At 38.7% G+C, this 21,273-nt stretch overlaps 1 protein-coding gene across 1 annotated transcript in view; it reads left to right on the top strand.

The window, feature by feature from the left end:
• The window catches only part of GUCA1C (guanylate cyclase activator 1C), a 33,784-nt gene extending 14,748 nt beyond the window's left edge, over positions 1–19,036 (top strand). Inside the window, exons 2-4 of the mRNA XM_033052609.1 lie at positions 13,084–13,233; positions 15,883–15,970; positions 18,906–19,036. Coding sequence (XP_032908500.1) covers positions 13,084–13,233; positions 15,883–15,970; positions 18,906–19,036 — 369 coding nt within the window. The remainder of the gene's footprint in view (positions 1–13,083; positions 13,234–15,882; positions 15,971–18,905) is intronic.
• The last annotated feature ends 2,237 nt before the right edge of the window (positions 19,037–21,273 follow it).

Raw genomic sequence — 21,273 nt, forward strand, 5'->3', positions numbered from 1 at the left:
ATAAGCACTAACCCTCTCTAGCATGTTTCCTGTGCAGACCACCAGTGGTTTCACAACTAAATTACTCTATGCACCAAGAACACAGATGTCTTTTTAATTTTTTTAAGTTTCTTAAAAACAGGGACTATCATGTGAAGGTTTTTCAGCCCTTCCTTGCCCTTTGTGGGATGCTTTGTGAATAATTAAACATACAAACAAGCAAACAAATAAATATGCTAGTGAAGTTTGAAAGCTGCTCTTCATTCTTAACAGCATTGAAAAATAAAGATGCTGAACATTCAGAACTGTATTTGCAAAGTTCATTTCCCTTGAGATTATCACAAGCAGTGCAGAAGGTAGCATTTCAAGCAAACATGTTGCTGATGACTCATCCATTAATACTTGTAAGCATTATTTATATAACGACTTTGGCAGGATAATAAGTGGCAGGTTTATCTTTTGCCACAGCTTTCCAAAGAAAACTTTCAAAAATAATGTGTTTATTAAAATACAAGTGCAACCAAATTAATTTTTTAAAGGATTCCTTTTCTTAGATTTGAAGAGTCCCTTCTTAGGGAAAAATTATCTGTCTTCTTCGTCTTTAAGCTATTTGTAATACAAAAAGGATAAATCTGCAAGCACATACAAAAACATTTAATTCTTCCTACTTTTTTCCTTCCCCTGCATCTCACACACAACTGGTAGTCTTACTTCATGCATCCTAATGATGAATTTTAGAGAAGAAACAGTTATGTTCACCTATAATATCTCAGTTGTTGCCAATTATACTGATGCATATTTGGTTTTCAGTGAGAATATGTATCATATTTCAGTGCTATTATATCCATCAAAATAAAGTTTCACCGATGTTAAAGGAGAAAACATATCTAGAAAACTAATCCATAATTGGATTGGATATAGCATATCCATAATATATTTGAAGTGTTACTTGCTCTTAGGCAGAGATAAGGAAATATTCTACAGTCAGCCCTGCTGCTATTTAATATTTATTCTGAAATATCTTCCTTCTTTAAATCAGAAACTCAGAGCACTCTCATTCATTTCCTGTTAGTGTGCAGATAGGTTTTGCCACTAAAAATAAAAATTGAACACTGTGATTGATTGATTGATTGACCTCTGAAGGACAAAATTTGCACAGCCATTTAACACTTGAAGCAATGGACTGAAAATGGGATGCTGCTGTTGAAGTTCTCTTACTGCTTCTTTTGGCATTAATTGAAACCAGCTACAGGAATAAGTGTCTGTTGCTTTGTAAGAAAATTGGATTTTAAAAGGTAAGATTACTGTGAAGAATAAAGAAGATTAATAGGTATGTAGCACTGAAGGAAAATTATGCAAGTTGAAGGACTTTCTGTTAAAATTTATAAAGCATTGGACAGTCCATGTCAGAGAACACTATTTTCTGCTACTTCTTATGCAGAGATAAAGTTCGTAGAGTCACAAAAATGGACACTCCACAGCAGTTTTAGAAATCTTTAGATAAGGAGCCACGAGCTGATGTCAATCTTTAATCATTTTTACACTTTGTGTTTTTCATTTAAAATGTAAAGTAGTTCTCTGATAGAGTTCATCTGCCATCATTATGCAGATTAGAATGATAAAAAAAGATTTTAAAATTAATCAATTTAAAATATAAAGAAAGTTTAAAAGGATGTTTGATGTAGAACAGATAATAAGAAATGCAAAAAATATGTTACTTCAATAGAACTTTGTTGTGTGTAGGGATGACTACATAGCAATGTAAACTAAATCTCAAGTTAAATCTTTTTCTTTTTTTCCTTCTTCCCTTTTTTTTTCCCCTGAAGAATAACTGTTTCCCTACACTCCTTGTACTTTGAACAAAGCTAAGAAGTGTTGGGACGCAGACCACCTTTCCTTTTCTTCTCGTCCTAGCTCCTTCCCCACTGTCCTGCTGTGTCTTTGTAATTCAAATTTTCATGTTGACTTTTCAGCATCTGATTTGGTGTTCTGGATACAAATAGATGTTATCTTCTTTTGGTTATACAGACATTAACGTGGTTAGCCAAGTACACCATCTTTGGTATTTTAGTAGAAGGAAATGAGAGTCATTTGGCCATGAAATTCTCTATTAAACCAGTGGTGGCACCTCCTATGCCATGAAAATCATACAAATGTTCACACAAAGATGACCTGTTTTTCAGAAGTCTTTTACTGCTTATTGTAATTTATTCCTCATTTGACTTCAGTTGCTTTTTCCTTCCACTTTTTCCACTTTAAGAATTGTGAGAGAAAGGAATGTTATTTTCATCTCTATGAAGCATTTAGTCTAGACATTCTAGTGAAGATACTATTTATTTAAAGACTGCAGGCCCAGTTGAGCAGTTGTTACCTAGCATGATGTGTTAGCTGCCTCTCACATGACCACAGAAAGTAAGAAGAGCTCTTAAAGGATGAAAAAAATATAGGTGCTAGAGAGCAATGGCTCAAAAACTACCTGGAGCCTAAACCTTAAGCATTTCCACTTGTGGGATAATGGCTCAGGATAACTTTGCTAACTGAAAAATATAATTTTCAGTCGGGCTTCCTTTCCCAGACTGTCTTGCTCTGCTGTATCGTCAGAACTGGGAATAGCAGCTGTGATAGGAATTGTCAGGCTGCCTAAGGAGTCACTTAGCCCCTTTGCTACATCCATACATGTTTGCAAAGCTGACACAATAAAATTGGGTGCCATAGTTAATAGAAAGTAAGGATGATAATCCGAGAAATACTTTCCCAAACTTTTCTGAACTATTTTCCCCTTTTATGTCATAAGTCTCTGAATAATTGAGCAAAAATAAATTCAGCAAAACACATGACTTCAGGGATGTCTTCAGCTTGAAATGACTCCTTGGACACTTTCTTAGCCGACTCTAATCAACCAGCCTAGCCAGGGAAGCAAGGTTGCAGCAGCAACATCTGCATTACACTATGGGGCTAAGAACCATATAAACTGATATTGCATCAAGGCAGGATGTTTTACATTATTCCTTTCCCACGGTTCTTGTATTGGTCCAGCACTTCCACTCCGTCCAGAAAAGTCTAACTCCTGCTTTTTCTGATTTTGAAGGCTTTGTCGCCCTCATAAATGTTTCCACAACAAGAAAAGCCTAGAAAACTTATTTTCGTTTTATGATAGTGATTGCTATCACATTGTACTCAGCAATAAAAGCCCGTATGTAAAAAAAATTAATCAGCTAAACCAAGGGCTAGACAAAAAATAAGGCTCTAGATAGGTCTTAGACAGAAAGAATTCTTCTGTCAGAAGTAACAAAAATCTACAGTTCTTAATTCCTGATATATTTGGACTTTCTGAAGGTGACATAAAATTCCTGTTCCCACTAGTTTCAGACACAATCCAGCAAAAGCAACAAAAACAACAAAGCCAAGTCATTTGCTTCTCCTTAATTTGGAGTAATGTTGCATAAAATTATCTCAAACGTAAAGTAACTAGCCTGATTACTATAAATGAGGTTAAATTATGCTTTGCTGTGTTCAAGGCAGTACAGTTACCTAATTTCTCTCAGTATGCTTAAGTGCCTTTGAAAGGTGCAGTGCCCTGATAAAAAATTCTATGAATAGTTCACCTGTTTGCAAATACTACTCTATTTATTTACAGACTATACTAAAGAATGCCTTTTTTCTCCTTCTAAACTGTCTCCCAAATGTTTACATTCAATTTTATATATTGGCTCAAAAAAAATATTCTGTAATATAAGTACTTTACACAGTTGTTGGTGCAATTTCATAAACTTAATTTTGTTTTCTAGTGATTTGTCACAGGACACACTGCTGTGACAGTACAAACTTATGCTATAATAATGTGTCATTACCAGATAAAAGCCTACATTATCATTAAAATCATCACTTGCTTAATCCAAGTAAAGTTGACTTCCTGACTGCAGGATTTAATGTTTTGAGTTAAGATCTAAAAGTTTTAGACCAGAGGTAATTCCCCAGTAGTGACACAGCACAATCAAGCATGGAAAGGCAATTCTTCACATGGGACATTAAAGAAATGCTTGTCTCATATCTCTATTACAGCATTGCAAAATTCAGTGGCCTTCTTTGGGTTTTTATTTTTTTGGGTTTTTTGTTGGAGTTTTTTTGTTGTTGTTGATGGTGGTTTGTTGGGTTTTTGTATTTTCAAAAGGGTAATCTGAATTTCCAATAAATGTTTCTCTTTAAAATCTAAATTTTAAAGTATTCAAGTAGATAAGGGTTACAGTTGAATTTTCCTTGCATCACACAGCCTTGATACGTAGCTGGTCTGGATTAGGTTAGGGTTTCTTTGAAAAGTTCATTTAAGTGCAAACAAATCAGCATGTATTCTGCAGCTTTCACTGAGCTTAAGAAGCATTTGGAGCATATACCATTATCAGGTAACACTGTAATTTTGTCACATTATGTGAATAGGCAATGGAGATTAACCTTGGACAATTAATCATAATTATTTTTAAGTCTTACTTCTTAAATTATGATGAAGGGGAAAGTAATTTTAACATTAAACAGTTCAGGAAGGTGCTTCTTTTATTTAAAGAAATTTTAAGACTTCTTTTAAGGTATAACTATTTTTTCTATTTATTTATATATTAATTAAGAATAAACCAGTTATTATAGTAACAGTCTACTATAATAATACAAGTAAGAGTCTACTATAATAATACAAGCAGTTTAGGCAATGATAGTATATGCATGTAACTTTTAGGAGCTGTCTTTCATATAACACTTAAGATTCACAGAACATTATATAAAAATACCCAAATCTGCCAAAAAGAACATCTTTGCCACTAGAAAATATGTATGTCTTCAATGTACTTTTGTTGGGGGTTAGGATTTTTCCTTTCATTTCTTCCTCTCATGGAATTTTGTCCCATCTGTTGGTAAGAGACACCAACAACTGGTACCTAAAAGAGAGAAAAGACATGGCCAAGGTGGAGGATACATGGAAGGGACGGACAGCATGGTAATGACCCCGAAAAGGTCAGGTGCAGAGGGCAGATGCTGCGGAATTTGGCAAACCTGGGACCATCTCAATACACCACCTTCATTGCAACGATTAATGGCACCAATTGTGTGGCACCAGTGCAAGTCACAGACCCCAAAGTTAGAGCCAAACGCCCCCCAGCTAGGGAGAGAGGGTACACCCCACGAGCTGATCTGTGGTTCTTTTTGTGTGACCCTGGGGAAGACATGGGAAAATGGGATGGGAACTCCACTTCTGTCCTGGCAGCACAGGTGCGTCAACTCAGGGAGGGAAATGCTAACCGAGGGAGCTACACTAAAGTGAAGGTAGCCTCAACCTCCCATGACCAAGGTGCTGGGCATTACAGAAAGGAGGATGATCTGTCAGACCCACTTGAAGGAACCTCTACTATGTATGCCCGGGAAAGGAATAATAACCAGGGCTAGAGGGGCCCTGCCTCTAGCCAGGGAGAGGCACGGGATAACAGAGTCTATTGGATGGTGTGGATCCGACGGCCTAGCACATCAGAGCCACAAGAATACAGGGTATTAGTTGATACTGGTTCACAATGCACTCTAATACCATCAGAACATGTGGGGGAAGAGCATGTTTCCATTGTTGGAGTGATGGGGGGATCACAGGAATTGTCTTTGCTGGAAGCTGAGGTGAGCCTGACAGGGGAGGGGTGGCAGAAACATCCAAGTGTGACTGGCCCAGAGGCTCCATGTATTCTAGGCATAGAATTTCTCAGGAGTGGCTATTTCAAAGACCCAAAGGGATTCAGGTGGGCTTTTAGAATAGCTACTGTAGCAGTAGAGGGCATTAAGCAGTTGAACACCTTGCCTGGACTGTCAGAAAACCCATCTGCAGTGAGACTCCTGAAGGTGAAAGAGCAACAAGTGCCAATTGCCACCTCAACAGTTCACCACTGGCAGTACTGCACTAATCAAGATGCTGTGATCCCCATCCACAAGATAATCTGTGAGCTGCAGAGCCAAGGGGTGGTCAGCAAAACCCACTCACCCTTCAACAGCCCCATCTGGCCCGTGCTCAAGTCTGATGGAGAATGGAGATTGACTGTGGACTATCGTGCGTTGAACGAAGTGACTCCACCGCTGAGCGCTGCTGTGCCGGACATGCTGGAGCTCCAGTACGAGCTGGAGTCCAAGGCAGCAAGGTGGTATGCCACCATTGACATTGCCAACGCATTTTTCTCCATTCCCCTGGCAGCAGAGTGCAGGTCTCAGTTTGCCTTCACCTGGAGGGGCATGCAGTACACCTGGAATCGTCTGCCCCAGGGGTGGAAACACAGCCCCACCATTTGCCATGGACTGATCCAGGCTGCACTGGAAAAGGGTGAAGCTCCAGAACACCTTCAATACATCGATGACATCATTGTGTGGGGGAACACGGCAATAGAGGTATTTGAGAAAGGAGAGAAAATCATCCAGATTCTGCTGAGAGCCAGCTTTGCCATTAAAAAGAGCAAGTCAAAGGACCTGCCCAAGAGAACCAGTTCCTGGGAGTAAAGTGGCAAGATGGACGGCGCCAGATCCCCACTGAGGTCATCAATAAGATCACCGCAATGTCTCCACCAACCAACAAAAAGGAAACACAAGCTTTCCTAGGTGCCATAGGCTTTTGGAGAATGCACATTCCCAAGTACAGTCAGATTGTGAGCCCTCTCTACCTGGTCACCCATAAGAAGAACAATTTCCACTGGGGTGCCGAGCAGCCGCAAGCCTTTGCCCAGATCAAGCAGGAGATCGCTCATGCAGTGGCCCTTGGCCCAGTCAGGACGGGACCAGAGGTGAAGAATGTGCTTTATTCTGCAGCTGGGAACCATGGACTCTCCTGGAGCCTTTGGTAGAAGGTACCTGGGGAGATTCAAGGCCGACCTCTGGGATTCTGGAGCTGAAGTCACAGGGGGTCTGAAGGCAACACTGCTGTGACAGTACAAACCTATACTGAAATAATTGGTCATTACCAACTAAAAGCCTACATTATCATTAAAATCATCACTTGCTTAACGCAAGTACAGTTGAATTCTTGACTGTAGGATTCAACACTATGAGTTTTGAGTTATGATCTAAAAGCTTTAGACTGCGTGAGGAAGATGCGACTGAGCTCACGCCACATCACCCCCTGCAGGCGTGGAGGAATCACCGCACTGCCCTGCCCGGCCGGGAGCCACCAGCACCCCTGCTGGCTGTGCCCGGAACTGCACCCAGGGGAAAGTGCCCGCGGCCCAGAGAAGGCTGGGTTTGGGATTCTGGCTCTGTCTGTTGTTGCTGCCATTGTTGTTGTTTGTTTGCCTTGTTATATATACTAGTAAAAAACTGTTATTCCTTTTCCAATATCTGTGCCTGAAAGCCCCTTAATTTCAAAGTTATAATATGGAGGGATGGGGGTCATATTTTTTCCTGCCTTCCTTGGCATACATCTTTCTTTCAAACCAAGACAACTTCTCCTGGTGGTTTGTCCTGCTACACTTTTGAATTTGTCAAACAAGAAAAATCTGCTAGCATTATCAGCAAGGAATTTGATGGAAAATGTGCTGTCATGGCTGTATTTTCTAGTATTTTTCCTCTTGCCTAGTGCTTTAAGTTGGGAAAGATGTTCCTATAAGTACAGGTAAAGACTCAAAATTAGGAGTGCAGAAAGCTAAACCCCAGTATCCAGGAGAGGATGGCAGAGGGCTAGGTCTTTTCAGTACAGCCTTCCTGGGCAGAGACCCCAGCCTGGTGACTTTCCTGTCTTCTCCAGTAATCTTGAAAGAAAACTGTCAATGATGGCAGGAAGTTGGGGGGTAGTAGTTAATTTTAAAGAAATAAAATTGCTTGTCATCTTAACATTTTGGATTTCGCCTGGTTTTACCAGGGTAGCCTACAAGTCTGAAAGCCAGGACACATTGCTGGCTCTGCATTCCCAACTCCTCCAACACAAATGTCCTGATAATTTCTAAGTCCCCAAGCCTTGCAGGTCCTCTTCACCGGGGCAAAGCAAAACTTTGCGTAACAGTTTGGTCAATACAGCCTCATCTCTTTACGTAACAGTGAGAATGCAAGGATTACAAAACCACTTAACGATCTGCAGCACCTAATTCCCTGCTCTGTTCTTCATCCTTATTGAATAATCATTGCTTGCTGAGGTCTCCCCCGCCCCATGACAAATGCCAGCTCAGTTTACTTATGAAACTTGTGAGATTGGCCAAGCCCAAGCTCCAATATAAGATCCTAGGGAAGTATCAAAGTATCAGTTACAAGGAGCTCTTTATTTCTTCAGTAATTGCATATGCAGCCTTTGAAGAACAGATGAAAATACTCGGACACAAAAACAAACCAAGTATGGCTGGACTCAATGATCTTTGAGACCTTTTCCAACCTACATGATTCTATCATTCTCTGATTCCATGAAATGGGGGAAGAAGAAATGGAGTGACATGAATCCTCCTTTAGGTTTCTGAGGGCAGAGAAAGCTGTGCTGTATTTGAAATTGGACCCAGAGAGAAAGAAAGAAGCTCATAGGATTAGTTAAAAATTTCACAGTTATTTTGAGCTGTTTCACCCATGCCTCCTCCCTCCACCTTAAGAGGTTTAAGGACTATTCTGAAAGACAGGCAGTTGGGAAAGAAGGTGGATAAATGACCTAAGCCCCTGGTTTGAAATACCTGGACCATCTATGTTTGCACAGTTATTAATCCTAGTAAACAATTTGAGCTATTCTCCTGCTGTCAGATTGAGTTTAGAGATTTTTCAGGAGTAAATTTTGGAAACAAGGTACTGCTTATTGGGTTAAGACTCTTGGCAGAGTACACAGTGGTCCAAGTAAGATGATGAGTTCATTCACCATAGGGTTTTCAGGGACAGGAATTATCCCTTTCCCATGCCTGGCCACAGCTTGTGGTGTGAGATGGCTGACTATCCCTGTAGGGGATCCCTGTCACTGCCAGGAAATCACTCTCAGGGAAGAGCTAGGCAGCCAAAACACCAAGTTCACATCACTCTGGCACAACCTTAGATAACCATGCTGTTTCAGATCAGCTGTTATTCATAGCTGACAAGTCAATTATTTTTAATCTCTGTAGTTTGAAGTCCTAAGAGTTTTTTAAGGATCTGTGAAGATTAGCAGTGCTATTCTAGGAGCCAAAGGGTAATGCCCTCCTACAGCTCCAGGGCTGGGGTATTAATGGCTGTTGTATAATGTAGCAGTCCCTCACTGCCCAGCTTTGTCCCAGGGGACACACATCTCTGTCCTCATCAAATAATGGTGAGCAGCCTCCAGTAAAGGTACACAGACTGACAGCCTGAAGCAAAAACCCTTCACAAAAGGACAAAATTTAATTCCCTTTTCCTCAGGAGATCCAGCAGCTAATGAAAAACTGAAATGGAGTCTGGGCCCTAGGCAGTCACACATTGTAGTGCCCTGAGGACCAATTTCATACCATCAGCAAGCTCTCCTTCCATTTTTGGAGCCTCCTTTTGTCTTTGTTGTGTGAATCAATCTGTTGCAAGTGGCTTAAAAAATTACTCATCAGCGAAAGCAAAACAAGTTACAAAAGGGCAGTAACAAAGGGCACAAACACATGTATGACCCTTAAGTGTCCCTAAACTTCTAGTTCATCCAGTCAAGCTGTTAAAAGAACAAGAAAAGGTCTACATTTTTATTAAGCCTACTATGTATAGAAATTTAGAAGATTTTAGGGCATGTAAAAGAAGTTCTGAATCCATTTATTTGGTATGTCTCCAGCCCACTCCTCAGAACCACACTAGGAGAGTTCTGCCCCTCTGTTTTATACCATACCGAGAAGGGTACCCTGTGTGTGAACTGACTCCATGTTCATTTGGGCAGGGGAGAGTGCAGGACTTCACCATCCCTACAGGTGCCCATGGCAATGTGCTGCAGACAAGGAAGGCAGAGCCAGCACCATACAGACATGGAAAAGAAACCTTCATACACCCAAATTTGTCTTGTATCCTAAGCTGATGAATAAGCAGGTTTCACTAGGATTAATTCCATTTAATAAAAATATTACAAATATTTGACAATCACAGAGTTAAGCACCAAAAGTAAATAACTTTTATCTTCCACCACTAGTACTCAAGTGTGCTTATTATGTTGTTGGGCATTATTTAAAAATTTATTTTATTATTCTTACAGTAGCCCTTTGCTGTGAATTAGACTTCCTAACAGGCAACAGATACATTGCTGTGCATGCTGCAGAGAGGTGTTTTACAGAGCCTAGAGACACATAAGGACCTGCCTAGATACTTGTATTGAGAATGATTATAGAGCAGTAGATGGGTAAATCACCACAGCAGTATTCTTTTAATATCATCACAACACATTTATTGCATTATTTGTTGTACTCACAGAACCACAGGACGATCTTCATAGGTTACTGTTATGATGGTTTTCACTGTTTAATGTAGTATTTTGAGATGCTACTGTAAAAAGTGCAGTATCTCAGAAAGTTCTGTATATGTGCAATAAGATCACATGTAGCCTTCAGCATACCATAAATGTTTCCTTTTTTACCTACAATGTATGTTTTTTGGTGCTGGAAGGAAAACATTAAATTTTTCATTAATGCTTTTATTAAATGCTTCTGGTTCCCTATGAAGTAGACAAGCATGTCTACCTTCTCAGTATTTCTATTCCTGAGAAACAGAAACTGGCTGCTGGCTACCATGTCACCAGTAGTTTTTGCATGACTGCAGAAAGTGGCAAGGGATTTCCTGACAACTTCAAATTTCTCCCAGATGTTTTTCAGAGGTGGGAGTTTTCTGACCCCGGCCTTCAGGCCCTTCCTCTTTGGGACACACCATATAATCCAGGAGATCAGAATTACATACTCAAAACTATTAGACTGGCTACTACATTGTCCAAACTTACAATGCTTTGTCAGAGCAACAATAGTGACACCAAGATGCAGAAAGAAAGCAAACAAAATAATATTTCCCAAAATCCTAAGTGAAATGTAAGAGAGAAAGAAGAAAATTAATCTGGTCATGGGTATCCAGCAACCTTAAAATTAAACTGCAGTTGTAATAAGCAGTATGAAATGCAGTAAAAAAGCAACCATATGAAATGCATTTAACCACATTCTTAATAGATATATCAAATCAGATGATGGAAATGCAATCAGCAAAATACATTTTGACAAATACATTATGAGATCCTTCTTGAAATAATATTTGTAAAATGGAAATTTAAGCCAGTGTGCCAAAAAGAAGATTGTTTGTAATGTGTGATATGTCATTTTTGGTTAAGCATCTGCTTTTAATACTGAGCCTAATTTTGTTTGAAAATTATATGTAGTTACTGTCAAATTGAATTTAATCTTCAACAGTGTTGAATGGTCATTGCTGCATTTGCTTGTGATTGCAATTAGAGTAAAACAAGCAACCACCAGAGAACCTGCAGAGGGTCTGTGAAGCAATGGTCAGTCTGCACAACTTATGCACACACCATTTCTGCATGAGGGCTGAATCCAGTGTGTTTGAATACTCTGGATTTATCTCTTAGGTGCCACTCTGCTGATCAGCCTTGCACAGAAATCAAAACAAGCACTACAAGGGGCTCCCAGGAGCTCTGACCCAGATCAGCGTCATGAGGACACAATTGTGAGGAATCTAAAAGGAGAATGAAAAAAAGAAAAGAAGGAAAGAGAAAAAAAATGGACTCCTATTTAAAAAAAATATATCCAGTCTTTGAGAGCCCACATTCACTTCCACAATCTATTGTGATTGAATCTAGGCAGGTAGATGTGTGGGGATGGTTTCAGGCATTTGCAATGGAAGGCTGGTCAGCAGAGCTCTCAATTTCAGTATATTTTAGCCCTTATAAATTCCTGTTTGTCGTCATTTTTTGCATGCTCACGTGTTTGGCCCCTTGAAACAAAAATATACTGATAGTACCTGGAGGTCTTCATAAGGCATGTTAGGCGTGGCACTTCTGGGTTAACTGTTGGATCTGATGTTCTTAGGGGTCTTTTCTAAACCAAATTATTTTAGGATTCTGATTTTGGCAATGAGTCACATCCTTACAGGTCTTCCTTTCCTGTAGTAGAATATTGAGGACTGATTAATGCCTGCTGATTGTAAACCTCAATTGTCAAGATGTCTGTTAATATAAGACAATAATCACTAAGTAACATGCTAAACCTACTGGATATTCATCCAACCTTCTCTTTTCAGTCAAAGGCCATCTGAAACTGCTAAGTCTTTCCAAGGTTTTCTGAGCAATTGGATTCTGACCAATTGGATTCTGATCACAAGACTAAATTTACCAGCTGTTAATTCTTTTTGTATGCACATGAGAAACAGTTGGAGCAAGCATGCTCCGAAATTCAGCAACTGTTTCTTCCATCCCAACCACATTTTTACAGAAACAGAAAAACCTGACTTTGGAGGCCTGTCCTTGACAGACTTCTATCAGTAGCTTGGAAAATAATGAACTAAATCAATTTGAAATGCTCTCTCCCTATGAATATCCCCAATCTTTAATATTTATAGACTGGTTTATGCCTTAAAGGTTTTATATCCCATGCAAAATGTTCATTGGAGAGACTTGATTTTTATTTGGATAAACCACAGTACTTAGGGCTCACGCCAGAGTATTGGTTACAATTTAAAAACACTTATTACGTGATCTCTCAGATGAATAACACCTGGAACAGCTCTGTGGCAATGGAAATCATACATAGTTCTGCAATGTAGATGTAAACAACTCCACTGTATCTATCTCATTAGCACCAAACCAGATACCCCAAACTCCTCTTTTTCACGTGGCAGTCTGCCACAAAACTGTTTCTTTTCCTCTTAAAAACTGTCAATAACAATTGACCAGAACAGATTTGCCCCTCACCTCCACAACCCCTGGATTTCAGGGGTGAACAAAACTGTCCTTCCTAATAGCTCTTCCTATAGCTCTTCCAGTTGAGTGCAGCCATTTATCCTTTTCTAACACCACTGAAGATTTCTGTGTTAAGGTGTTTCATAAATCAATGTGTATTGTAGGGAATTTGATGACCTATTTCTGTGCAATTGCCTGAAAGAACAGAAAACCAATGTTGTTAAATAGTTGTGTTTTTTTCTCTCCCTCTCTCTCTCTCTTAGGACGGATTTATAGACTTCTTGGAGTTCATAGCTGCAATAAATTTGGTTATACGAGGGAAAATTGACCAAAAATTGAAATGGTATTTCAAGCTATACGATGCTGATGGAAACGGATGCATTGACAAAAAAGAACTATTAAGCATATTCAGGGTAAGCAAGTTATGACCAACAGCAAGAGCATCTGATATAGTGCATTGCCCCTGAAACAGTGGTTCATCATGTGCTGTAAATGCATTGTCAGTACTTTATCTCATGTCTTATGGTTGTAAAACCAGAATTAACAGTGGATAGTAGTGACACTCCTGACATTAGTTTCTTCCTTATTGAACACATCTAAGTAGTATTTTACTTTAAACCATACTTCTACAGATAAAATACTTTACTGAATGTGAAATGCTGTAGAAACAGTAGAGACATTACTGTGATAAACTGTACTATAAGGCAGGGTAGAACTGTAGCAGCATAATGAATAAAACAGATGGTTACAAGTATATGTGCCAGTCTATTGTAGAAAACTGGTTTCTCAAACTGATCTTGCAGTAAGAAAAATATAGATGGCATCAAAATATTACAATATTTCAATTTTTTGAAAGGCTTTTAGATTTGTTTACTACAAATGCCATTACTCACATTTTAAAACTATATAATGGAAATATAATTTTACTATTAAATAACACAGTGATATTTGGATAAAAATATTTTCAAAATTTTGCAGAAAATGGGCCCACTTCAAACCCATAAAACCTAAGAAGTGCAATGTTTTCTTTAAAATTATCTTCACCATTTTCCCCTTGCTCTAATGAAGTAATATTGTGCTCTTCATTAGCTGCTTTCATCCAAAAGGTATGTTAGGGCTGCTTACAAATACATATGACTCAATACTGCTTCCTAAATGCACAGGACTCGCTACAGATCAAAGCTTTGCTGCAGGGTGCATCAAACCTAAATAGAGTTTTAATGTCATAACAAACAAGGAAAATACTTTTCCTGGATTCTGCATTACTGCTGGTGCCAAGCCAGCCGCTGTTAGAGACTTTAAATAGCTGCTGCCAAAACTGAAAGGAACTGGAGCCAGATGGAGCTACTGGGTCAAACAAATAAAGCTGATCACCTAAAGAGCAGCTTTCTAAAGGTAGAAGGAAAGGCTGAATCTTCCAGATTTCTCCTTTGAGACTAATGAAATCTTTATTTCACAAATATTGTCCATTTTCACCCAGAGCCAATGAGTCAACAGTGTTTTTTCTGGGGCTTTATCCAAAGTGAGAATTAAAATTAAAATCTTTTCACTGTAAAGAATAATTTCTTTTTTAACTTACCTGATTTTAAAACCAGTTTAAGCCTCTGTGTGTTTTCATCTCATTTGGTATTTAAGAACTTTAACTTCAACCTGCCTAAGTCATTGACTTAGACTAGATTAAAAATAGTGGGCCCTAAAAGAAAAAAAGAACAAACAGGCTTGCAGCCATTAAGGGGTGCCCAGCTTATAATAAGCATCAGTAACCAAGAGCTTGTCCAAAGAGATGCGTCTTATCTGAGACATTAATTTAGAAACACAGAAGTGCTATTAAAGTGAAATCTGTCTCTACAGCTATGCAAACTACGGACCAGCATATCACTACCAACCATCAAAACTTCTTCCAGATAACCATGCACCCTTTCAATGCCCAGGATTTTACTATTTAAGTGGTTTCTGTGGTAGTCAGTGGCTCAAATGCTTCAGGAACCACTGCTTTACTCTTGGCACTGCATAAATTTAACAGTAGAAGGGATACAACTTTCTACTGAAGACTGAAGGTTAGACGTATAAAACACCAAAAGTATCTAAAGTACAAATTAGTAATAGAAACAAGCTTATGTAACTATTTTTGCAAAATTATTGCTGCTTTTTTAAACAGACAGGAATTTGGGGCATTTGGAGGGGGTATTTTTATGATTTTATTTGGTCAAGAATTCCATATCAGCTGAATAGGTTTAACTTACATTGTTTTAAAATATGAGGTCTAATATATTAGGAAAGAGACACCAAAAGAAACAAGTGGCACGTACAGTGACTTACCTTACACAACACAGTTCACCTCAAGATATTCAAGTGCAGAAAAAAAAATTATATAGTGTGCCCAACTTATATAGTGTGTCTATATATGCACATATTTTCCTAGTCAATGGGACACAATTTTGCAAAAAAATACATTTAAACCTTTACTCCAAATATTTAGTCCTTTTACCACCAAAAAAAAAAAAAACCCACAAAAAACCCAAAACAAACCAAAAAAACCCACCAAAAAAACTAAAAAGTGGGGGACTCTTCCAGTTTTTTTAACTTCTCTGGAAGATAAGTAAACTATGACAACTTCCAGGACTGCAGGTCTGACTTTATTTGTGATTACTAAATTAAACATGTCTTAATAGAAAAATTACTTAGGCTTTCTCTGCGTGTGCTTTCAGCTGGGAAATACAATACTGCATTTAAATCACACAGACCAAAGGGCACGGAACTCTCTAGGGCCAGATAAAAATGCTGATGTGGAATCTAAAGTGTATTACAGAGCAGAGGTGCCACAGGGTTCTTCAGACCTTCAGAGATATGCAAATTAGCATGCAATCTCCAGGCTGTGTTATGTTAATTAAATTTCCAGTCCTCATTACTGAAGATTTCCTTGAAATAGCTATTTATTTAGTGATTTTTGAAAGGGTTTGTGAACTAAAGAGTTGCACTCCAAGTACTGCTTCTGTGAGTATATTGTTTTCACAACTTGATGGGGAAAACCCTGCAAGAACTTCCTGTGTTTCTGCCCTCAGGCTATCCAGGCTATTAATGGCTACACCAGCATGAGTGCTGAAGAGTTCACAAACGTGATATTTCAGAAGATAGATGTGAACAATGACGGTAAGAATCCAGCTTTTGTTGGCATTGGCAGAGACTCCTCTGCAAGATGGGATGCAACATGCAGCTGAAGGATGACTGGTTTAGATAACTGAAAGCCTGAATCTGTTCTTCTTTGCCATTATTTTACTTCAGCTCTACAGTGAAGTGTAAGTCAACTGACAAAGGAATTATGTGCAGCAAGGGCTAAAACAGAGGTCCTGCACCATTCATCCAAAATGCCAGTTCTCAGGTTGCACAGCAAAATGAAAGCGTGATTGGCAGTTGGGGAGTAATATATTTGTGTTGGTATCATCTATTTTAAATCCTTTAAAAAAACTAAGATGCACGGTTGCACATGCTCTAGCATGTTCTAAAACACTGGTGAGCATATTGGATGTTCCTTGAAGGCTGGCTGTCAACACATGCTAAGATACATGCTCCTGTTTTTTCCTCAAGATACTAGGTTAAGCCAAATGGTCCTACATTTGGAAGCTACAATTTTATTTAACTGTTTTAGAGTTGTTTCTAATTGAAAATTTGTCACAGATTAATGTTCCCCCTCATACTTCTAACTATGAAAATACTCCTTCCACTGGAACTATGTTCTACAGAAATTGCTGCCATCATCAATAAATTAGGAACATTAGGAAAGCAAAAAAGAGCAAAGTCAGGTCACAGACAGGAATTTTGGGCAGTTTGGCAAAGGTGGGGGGGTACATTTTATGGTCTTATTTAGTGTATTGAGCTTTAAAAGTTGATTGCAATATATAATCAGAGTATATAAAAGTAATAGTGGTCTTGTGATGCATGTAGAGGATATATTAGCAGAGGATTTTTTGACCCACCTCCCTGGCCCATACTTTGGGTGAAGACAAATTATGAAAGCAGTCCAAATAACACAGTCAAAATCTAACCCAAATTCTATGATTATTCACTGCTTTGACCATACATTTACTGGCAAGTAATAATTGTGTCTGTGCTAGACCATTATTTGTGTCATACATTTTAGCAAGGAAAATCCAGAACATGGCATATTCAGGATTATCTTCATAGTGGTCCCATAGTTTCTTAGTTTTTAAATTGTTGGAAAGCAACAGGACTAGCTCAGCCTGAGGAATGAGCCAAGTTTTACCAAGTTTAGCTTCAACTATGCTACCTCCCTGTAGTCTGTTGAAGAAAAGTACAAATAGAAAAATAAATTGCAAAGTCCTTCCTTACATTAATATACTGTAAATAATCCCATGGGTTGTAAAGAACAATTCTTAAAAAAAAAAAAAAATCTGTTGGTTTTGCAATTTATTTTCATTATCTGATAGAAATCTGAGCCCATCACAGCAGCAGTGAGCCTGGGCCTGTCAGTGTGACCCCATCAGGTAACTGCAGGGTGGTTTGCACACCTGCTGTTGGTACCTCAAAATGGACAGCTGGGCATCAAGAGGAGGGAACCCCAGACCAGCTGACCTGAATGAGCAGGAAAATGGTGCAGCATGTCCATGGGATGAGTCCAGGGACCCCATCCACACAAAGACCTGAGTCAGAGGCTATACAGAGGGAAGGAGAGGGGAACTAGGAGGAGTGCCTGGAATAGGAGGAGAGTTCAGAGGCAGTGAGTAGGTGAGTGATGAAGCAGGATGATGCATGCAAGTGTACAGAGATGGCTTGTTCTGATTCTGCTTGTAGAATGATTATATAGGCTGTTATTGAAAAAAGAAGGGCTCTGCATGCCAGCTCCTGGAGAGGCTCATGGAAGCCTAAGAGCCAGGACTTCTGTCAAATAATGACTTTCCTCACTGTCACCAGTGTAGCAAGGACAGATGTGACTAAACTGAAAGCAAACTTTACTGACTATGGCTAGAAAGTGGTTTTCACATTTTTCAAATGCTGATCATTTGCCTTCTTCATGTCAGATGAAGTTTCCAAGGCTGTCATGGACAAAAACCAAGACACAAAAAAAACCCCTACAGGGAGTACTTAAACCTGAAAACAGCCAAAAGTCAGTACACTAAGCATTCGCCAGACATGCACATGACTTGAATTGCTGCTCCCCTGCACCCTGGGGCCTTAACTCATCCAGCTATTTTCCTCTTTGCCTGGCCCTTGTCATTTCTTATTTTACTGAGAAATCATTCATTGTTGTGAATTTAACAAGAAACTTTAAACTGTTCTCAGAGGAAACAATCTCACTTTTCTTATTAAACCAAGATTTATTTCTCCTCTCAAGGTAAAACAGTATCACTGTAATAACCCCTAGACAGAGAACTGTGTACATTTCTATGTACTATGTACAGACACATGCCTAGAACTAGAGTTTGCTGACAGGGAAAAGAGCAGGACAAGAGAAAGAACATTAAACAATATTCCTAGTCTTCAATAAAAGAGTAAAAGAGCTTTACTGTTGTCTTGAAACTTCCAAGTTATTAGCTGATTTTGACAGGAGCCCAAAAAATCACACTCTAAATGGCTATTTCAGTTCCTTGGAAGAATGTATCTATCAAACCACTTATATAGATTTATCTATCAAACCACTTTTTTTTTTCCCTACATCTGATCATGGCTCTAAATAATCCTAGTAGTCAACAGAGGGACTATGCCCATTAATCCTTAGCAAATCACACCCTAATCTCTTTTAAAACCAGCTCTAAGATAAATTCCCGTTAGCCAGTACATCTAAATTCAGCCCTGATATAGGCTTCATTAGAGCCTCTTTACACACATTTATGAGCACTTATAATTGTCTCATACTCCAGTGAAAGCTGCGTTTGACCTGTTTTAACAGAAAAACAAGTGAGTCAGTTCTAGGATCTGACACAGAGCGAGAAAACATTAGCAAATATTCTACCTGCATTTGCCTATCAGCAATTTTCATGAGGGATTCAATCTGGCATGAATGGTCTTTTGTTCGCTGGAGAGATTGCTGGGTTTCTCAGTTGCTAAAGAGTATCTGACTTTCCTTTAGGGGAACTGACTTTGGAAGAGTTTATCAATGGTGTGGAAAAAGACGAGGACCTAATGGAATTGATTACACAAAGTTTTGACCTTTCCAACGTACTCAAAATCATACAGAACGGTAGGAGAAACAGTGTCTGAAGGATCCAGTCATGGAGGTGGTCTCTGTGTCATCATTTCAAGGAAGATAACATTTGATATATTCAGAGAGTGATGTTGTCAAAGCCTGCCTGGGCAATACTGAGCAGCCTTCTCCAGGAGTAACAATTTTCACTCTTCATGTATCTCCTTTTATTTTCTTTATTCTTTCCCTTGATAATGACTGTGGCAGTCACAGGAAAAAAAAAAAAAAAAAAAGAAAAGCAACTTTTGCCTGTGTATAATAGAAGAGATATTTGATGCAGTAAAAGGCACTTATGTGATCTCTATGAACATGTTGTGGTCAAACCCTGGCTAGCTGCTCACTCACTCCACTCTAGTGGGATGGGGAAGAGAATTGGAAGAGCAAAAGTGAGATAACTTGTGGGCTGAGATAAAGAGAGTTTAATATGGAAAGAAAATGCACACAAGCAAAACAAAGCAAGGAATTCATTCACCATTTGCCACAGGCAGGCAGATGTTCATCCATCTCAATGGAAAGCATGGATCCATCAAGCATAAGGGTGACTTGAGAAGATCACTTTGAACATCCCCTCCCTTCCTTCTTCTCACCCAGCTTTATATGCAGAGCATCCTTCACACAGTGTGGGATATCCATGTGGTCACTTGGGGCCAGCTGTGCCCCCTCACAACTCCTTGTGCACCCCCAGCCCACTCAGTGGTGGGGTGAGAGGTAGAAAAGGACTTGTCACTGTACAAGTGCTTCTCAGCAGTAATGAAAACATCATTGTGTTATCAATATTGTTCTGGTCACAAATCCAAAACACAGTCTCATACCAGCTACTATGAAGAAAGTTACCACTATTCAAACTGAAAACAGCACATTTTCTTCTGTTCAGACTAATCAATAAAATAATAAAAATAAGGAAAACTGCAACTTTTCTAGAAGACACCGAGTTAATATTTTTCTTTTAATAATGTGTTCTTTAACCTAGTGTCTAAAGTGTGGGCACAAACTTTTAGGTAGGACTGTATTCTATCCAGATGAATTAACAACAAATCTGCTTTGTATTAACCTAACATTGGCCCTAATCAGTACACAAAATTGGATTAAGTTCTCTGGGAAATGCTTTAGTTAGCTTAATATTCCCAAGATGTGTATCCTCCTTAACAAGGTCTCTACCACTCTTGATTTTATTATATTTGTTAATTAAAATAATGTGATATTTTGATGTTTTTTCCAGGACTCAGACACTGTTCTTTCAAATTTACCTTTTATGAAAGTGTTGGAATTAAATTTTGTTGTCTTTGTAAAGCAAAATTAGAAGTTCAAAGAATAGCAAAACCCAAATCATTTTGTAAGCACTCCCAGAGATTTGTGTCCTTTGACTTGTATGCCCTCCTTTGCAAAAAAAAAAAAAGTTTTTACTGTGCTCTGTCATGGCTGTATGAGACAAAAGGTAAGAGGTATAGGGTAACTTGTACTTCTGCAAAACAGCTTTTCCCTGACTAATTTAGGTATCTTTACCCTGTCCAAATACCTGGATGAAAGCTTTTAGCCCACTGAGTCTTTCTGAGATTTCTACCTCTTGTCAAACTGGGCTGCAATTGCCTCTGAAGGTGGTAGCCAGGACTGAAGGGAAGGCATTTGCAGATGGCATCATCATATAGTCTTCATTTTTTTAGGAAAGCAGGCTCAAAGCACAACCTGACTTTGTAAATAACAAAACCAATTCTATGAGCTGAAATGGAATGGCATGAAATGTGTGCAAAGGGAAAACTACAGTTCTTTCTGGTTCTATCAGGATTGATTCTCTCTCAAGTCTGTAACAAGTTTTATCAAATTACTGTATTATATCACAAGACTAAGTTCTCCCTGCCTGACAATGCCCTGCAGGCATCACACTAATACTAATTACCACTAGAAATGTCAAAATTAAGCAAAATAATTCATGCAAGGATTAGTGCAGGTTGAACAAAACAGTTATTAAGACTTTGATATGAAGGATTTTTTCTTTCAAATCCATGTCCATTTGCACATGAAATGTACTCCATCATCTACAATTATTATCCCAGGTTCTGTTTGATCAATGGAATAGAGAAAGAATATGCAACATGCATCACTTGACATTATAAACAGTTCTGACATTATAGTTCTGACATTTGAATCTTTTATATCCTAAATAAAAAATATTAAAAAAATAAAGTTATGTATGAGATTGCTGGTGCTTTGAATTTTAAGTTCTTGTATTTATTCATCTTTGATACACAAATATGTC

This window comes from Catharus ustulatus, chromosome 2, assembly GCF_009819885.2.
Source record: "Catharus ustulatus isolate bCatUst1 chromosome 2, bCatUst1.pri.v2, whole genome shotgun sequence".
In the NCBI taxonomy this organism is placed as follows: Eukaryota; Metazoa; Chordata; class Aves; order Passeriformes; family Turdidae; genus Catharus; species Catharus ustulatus.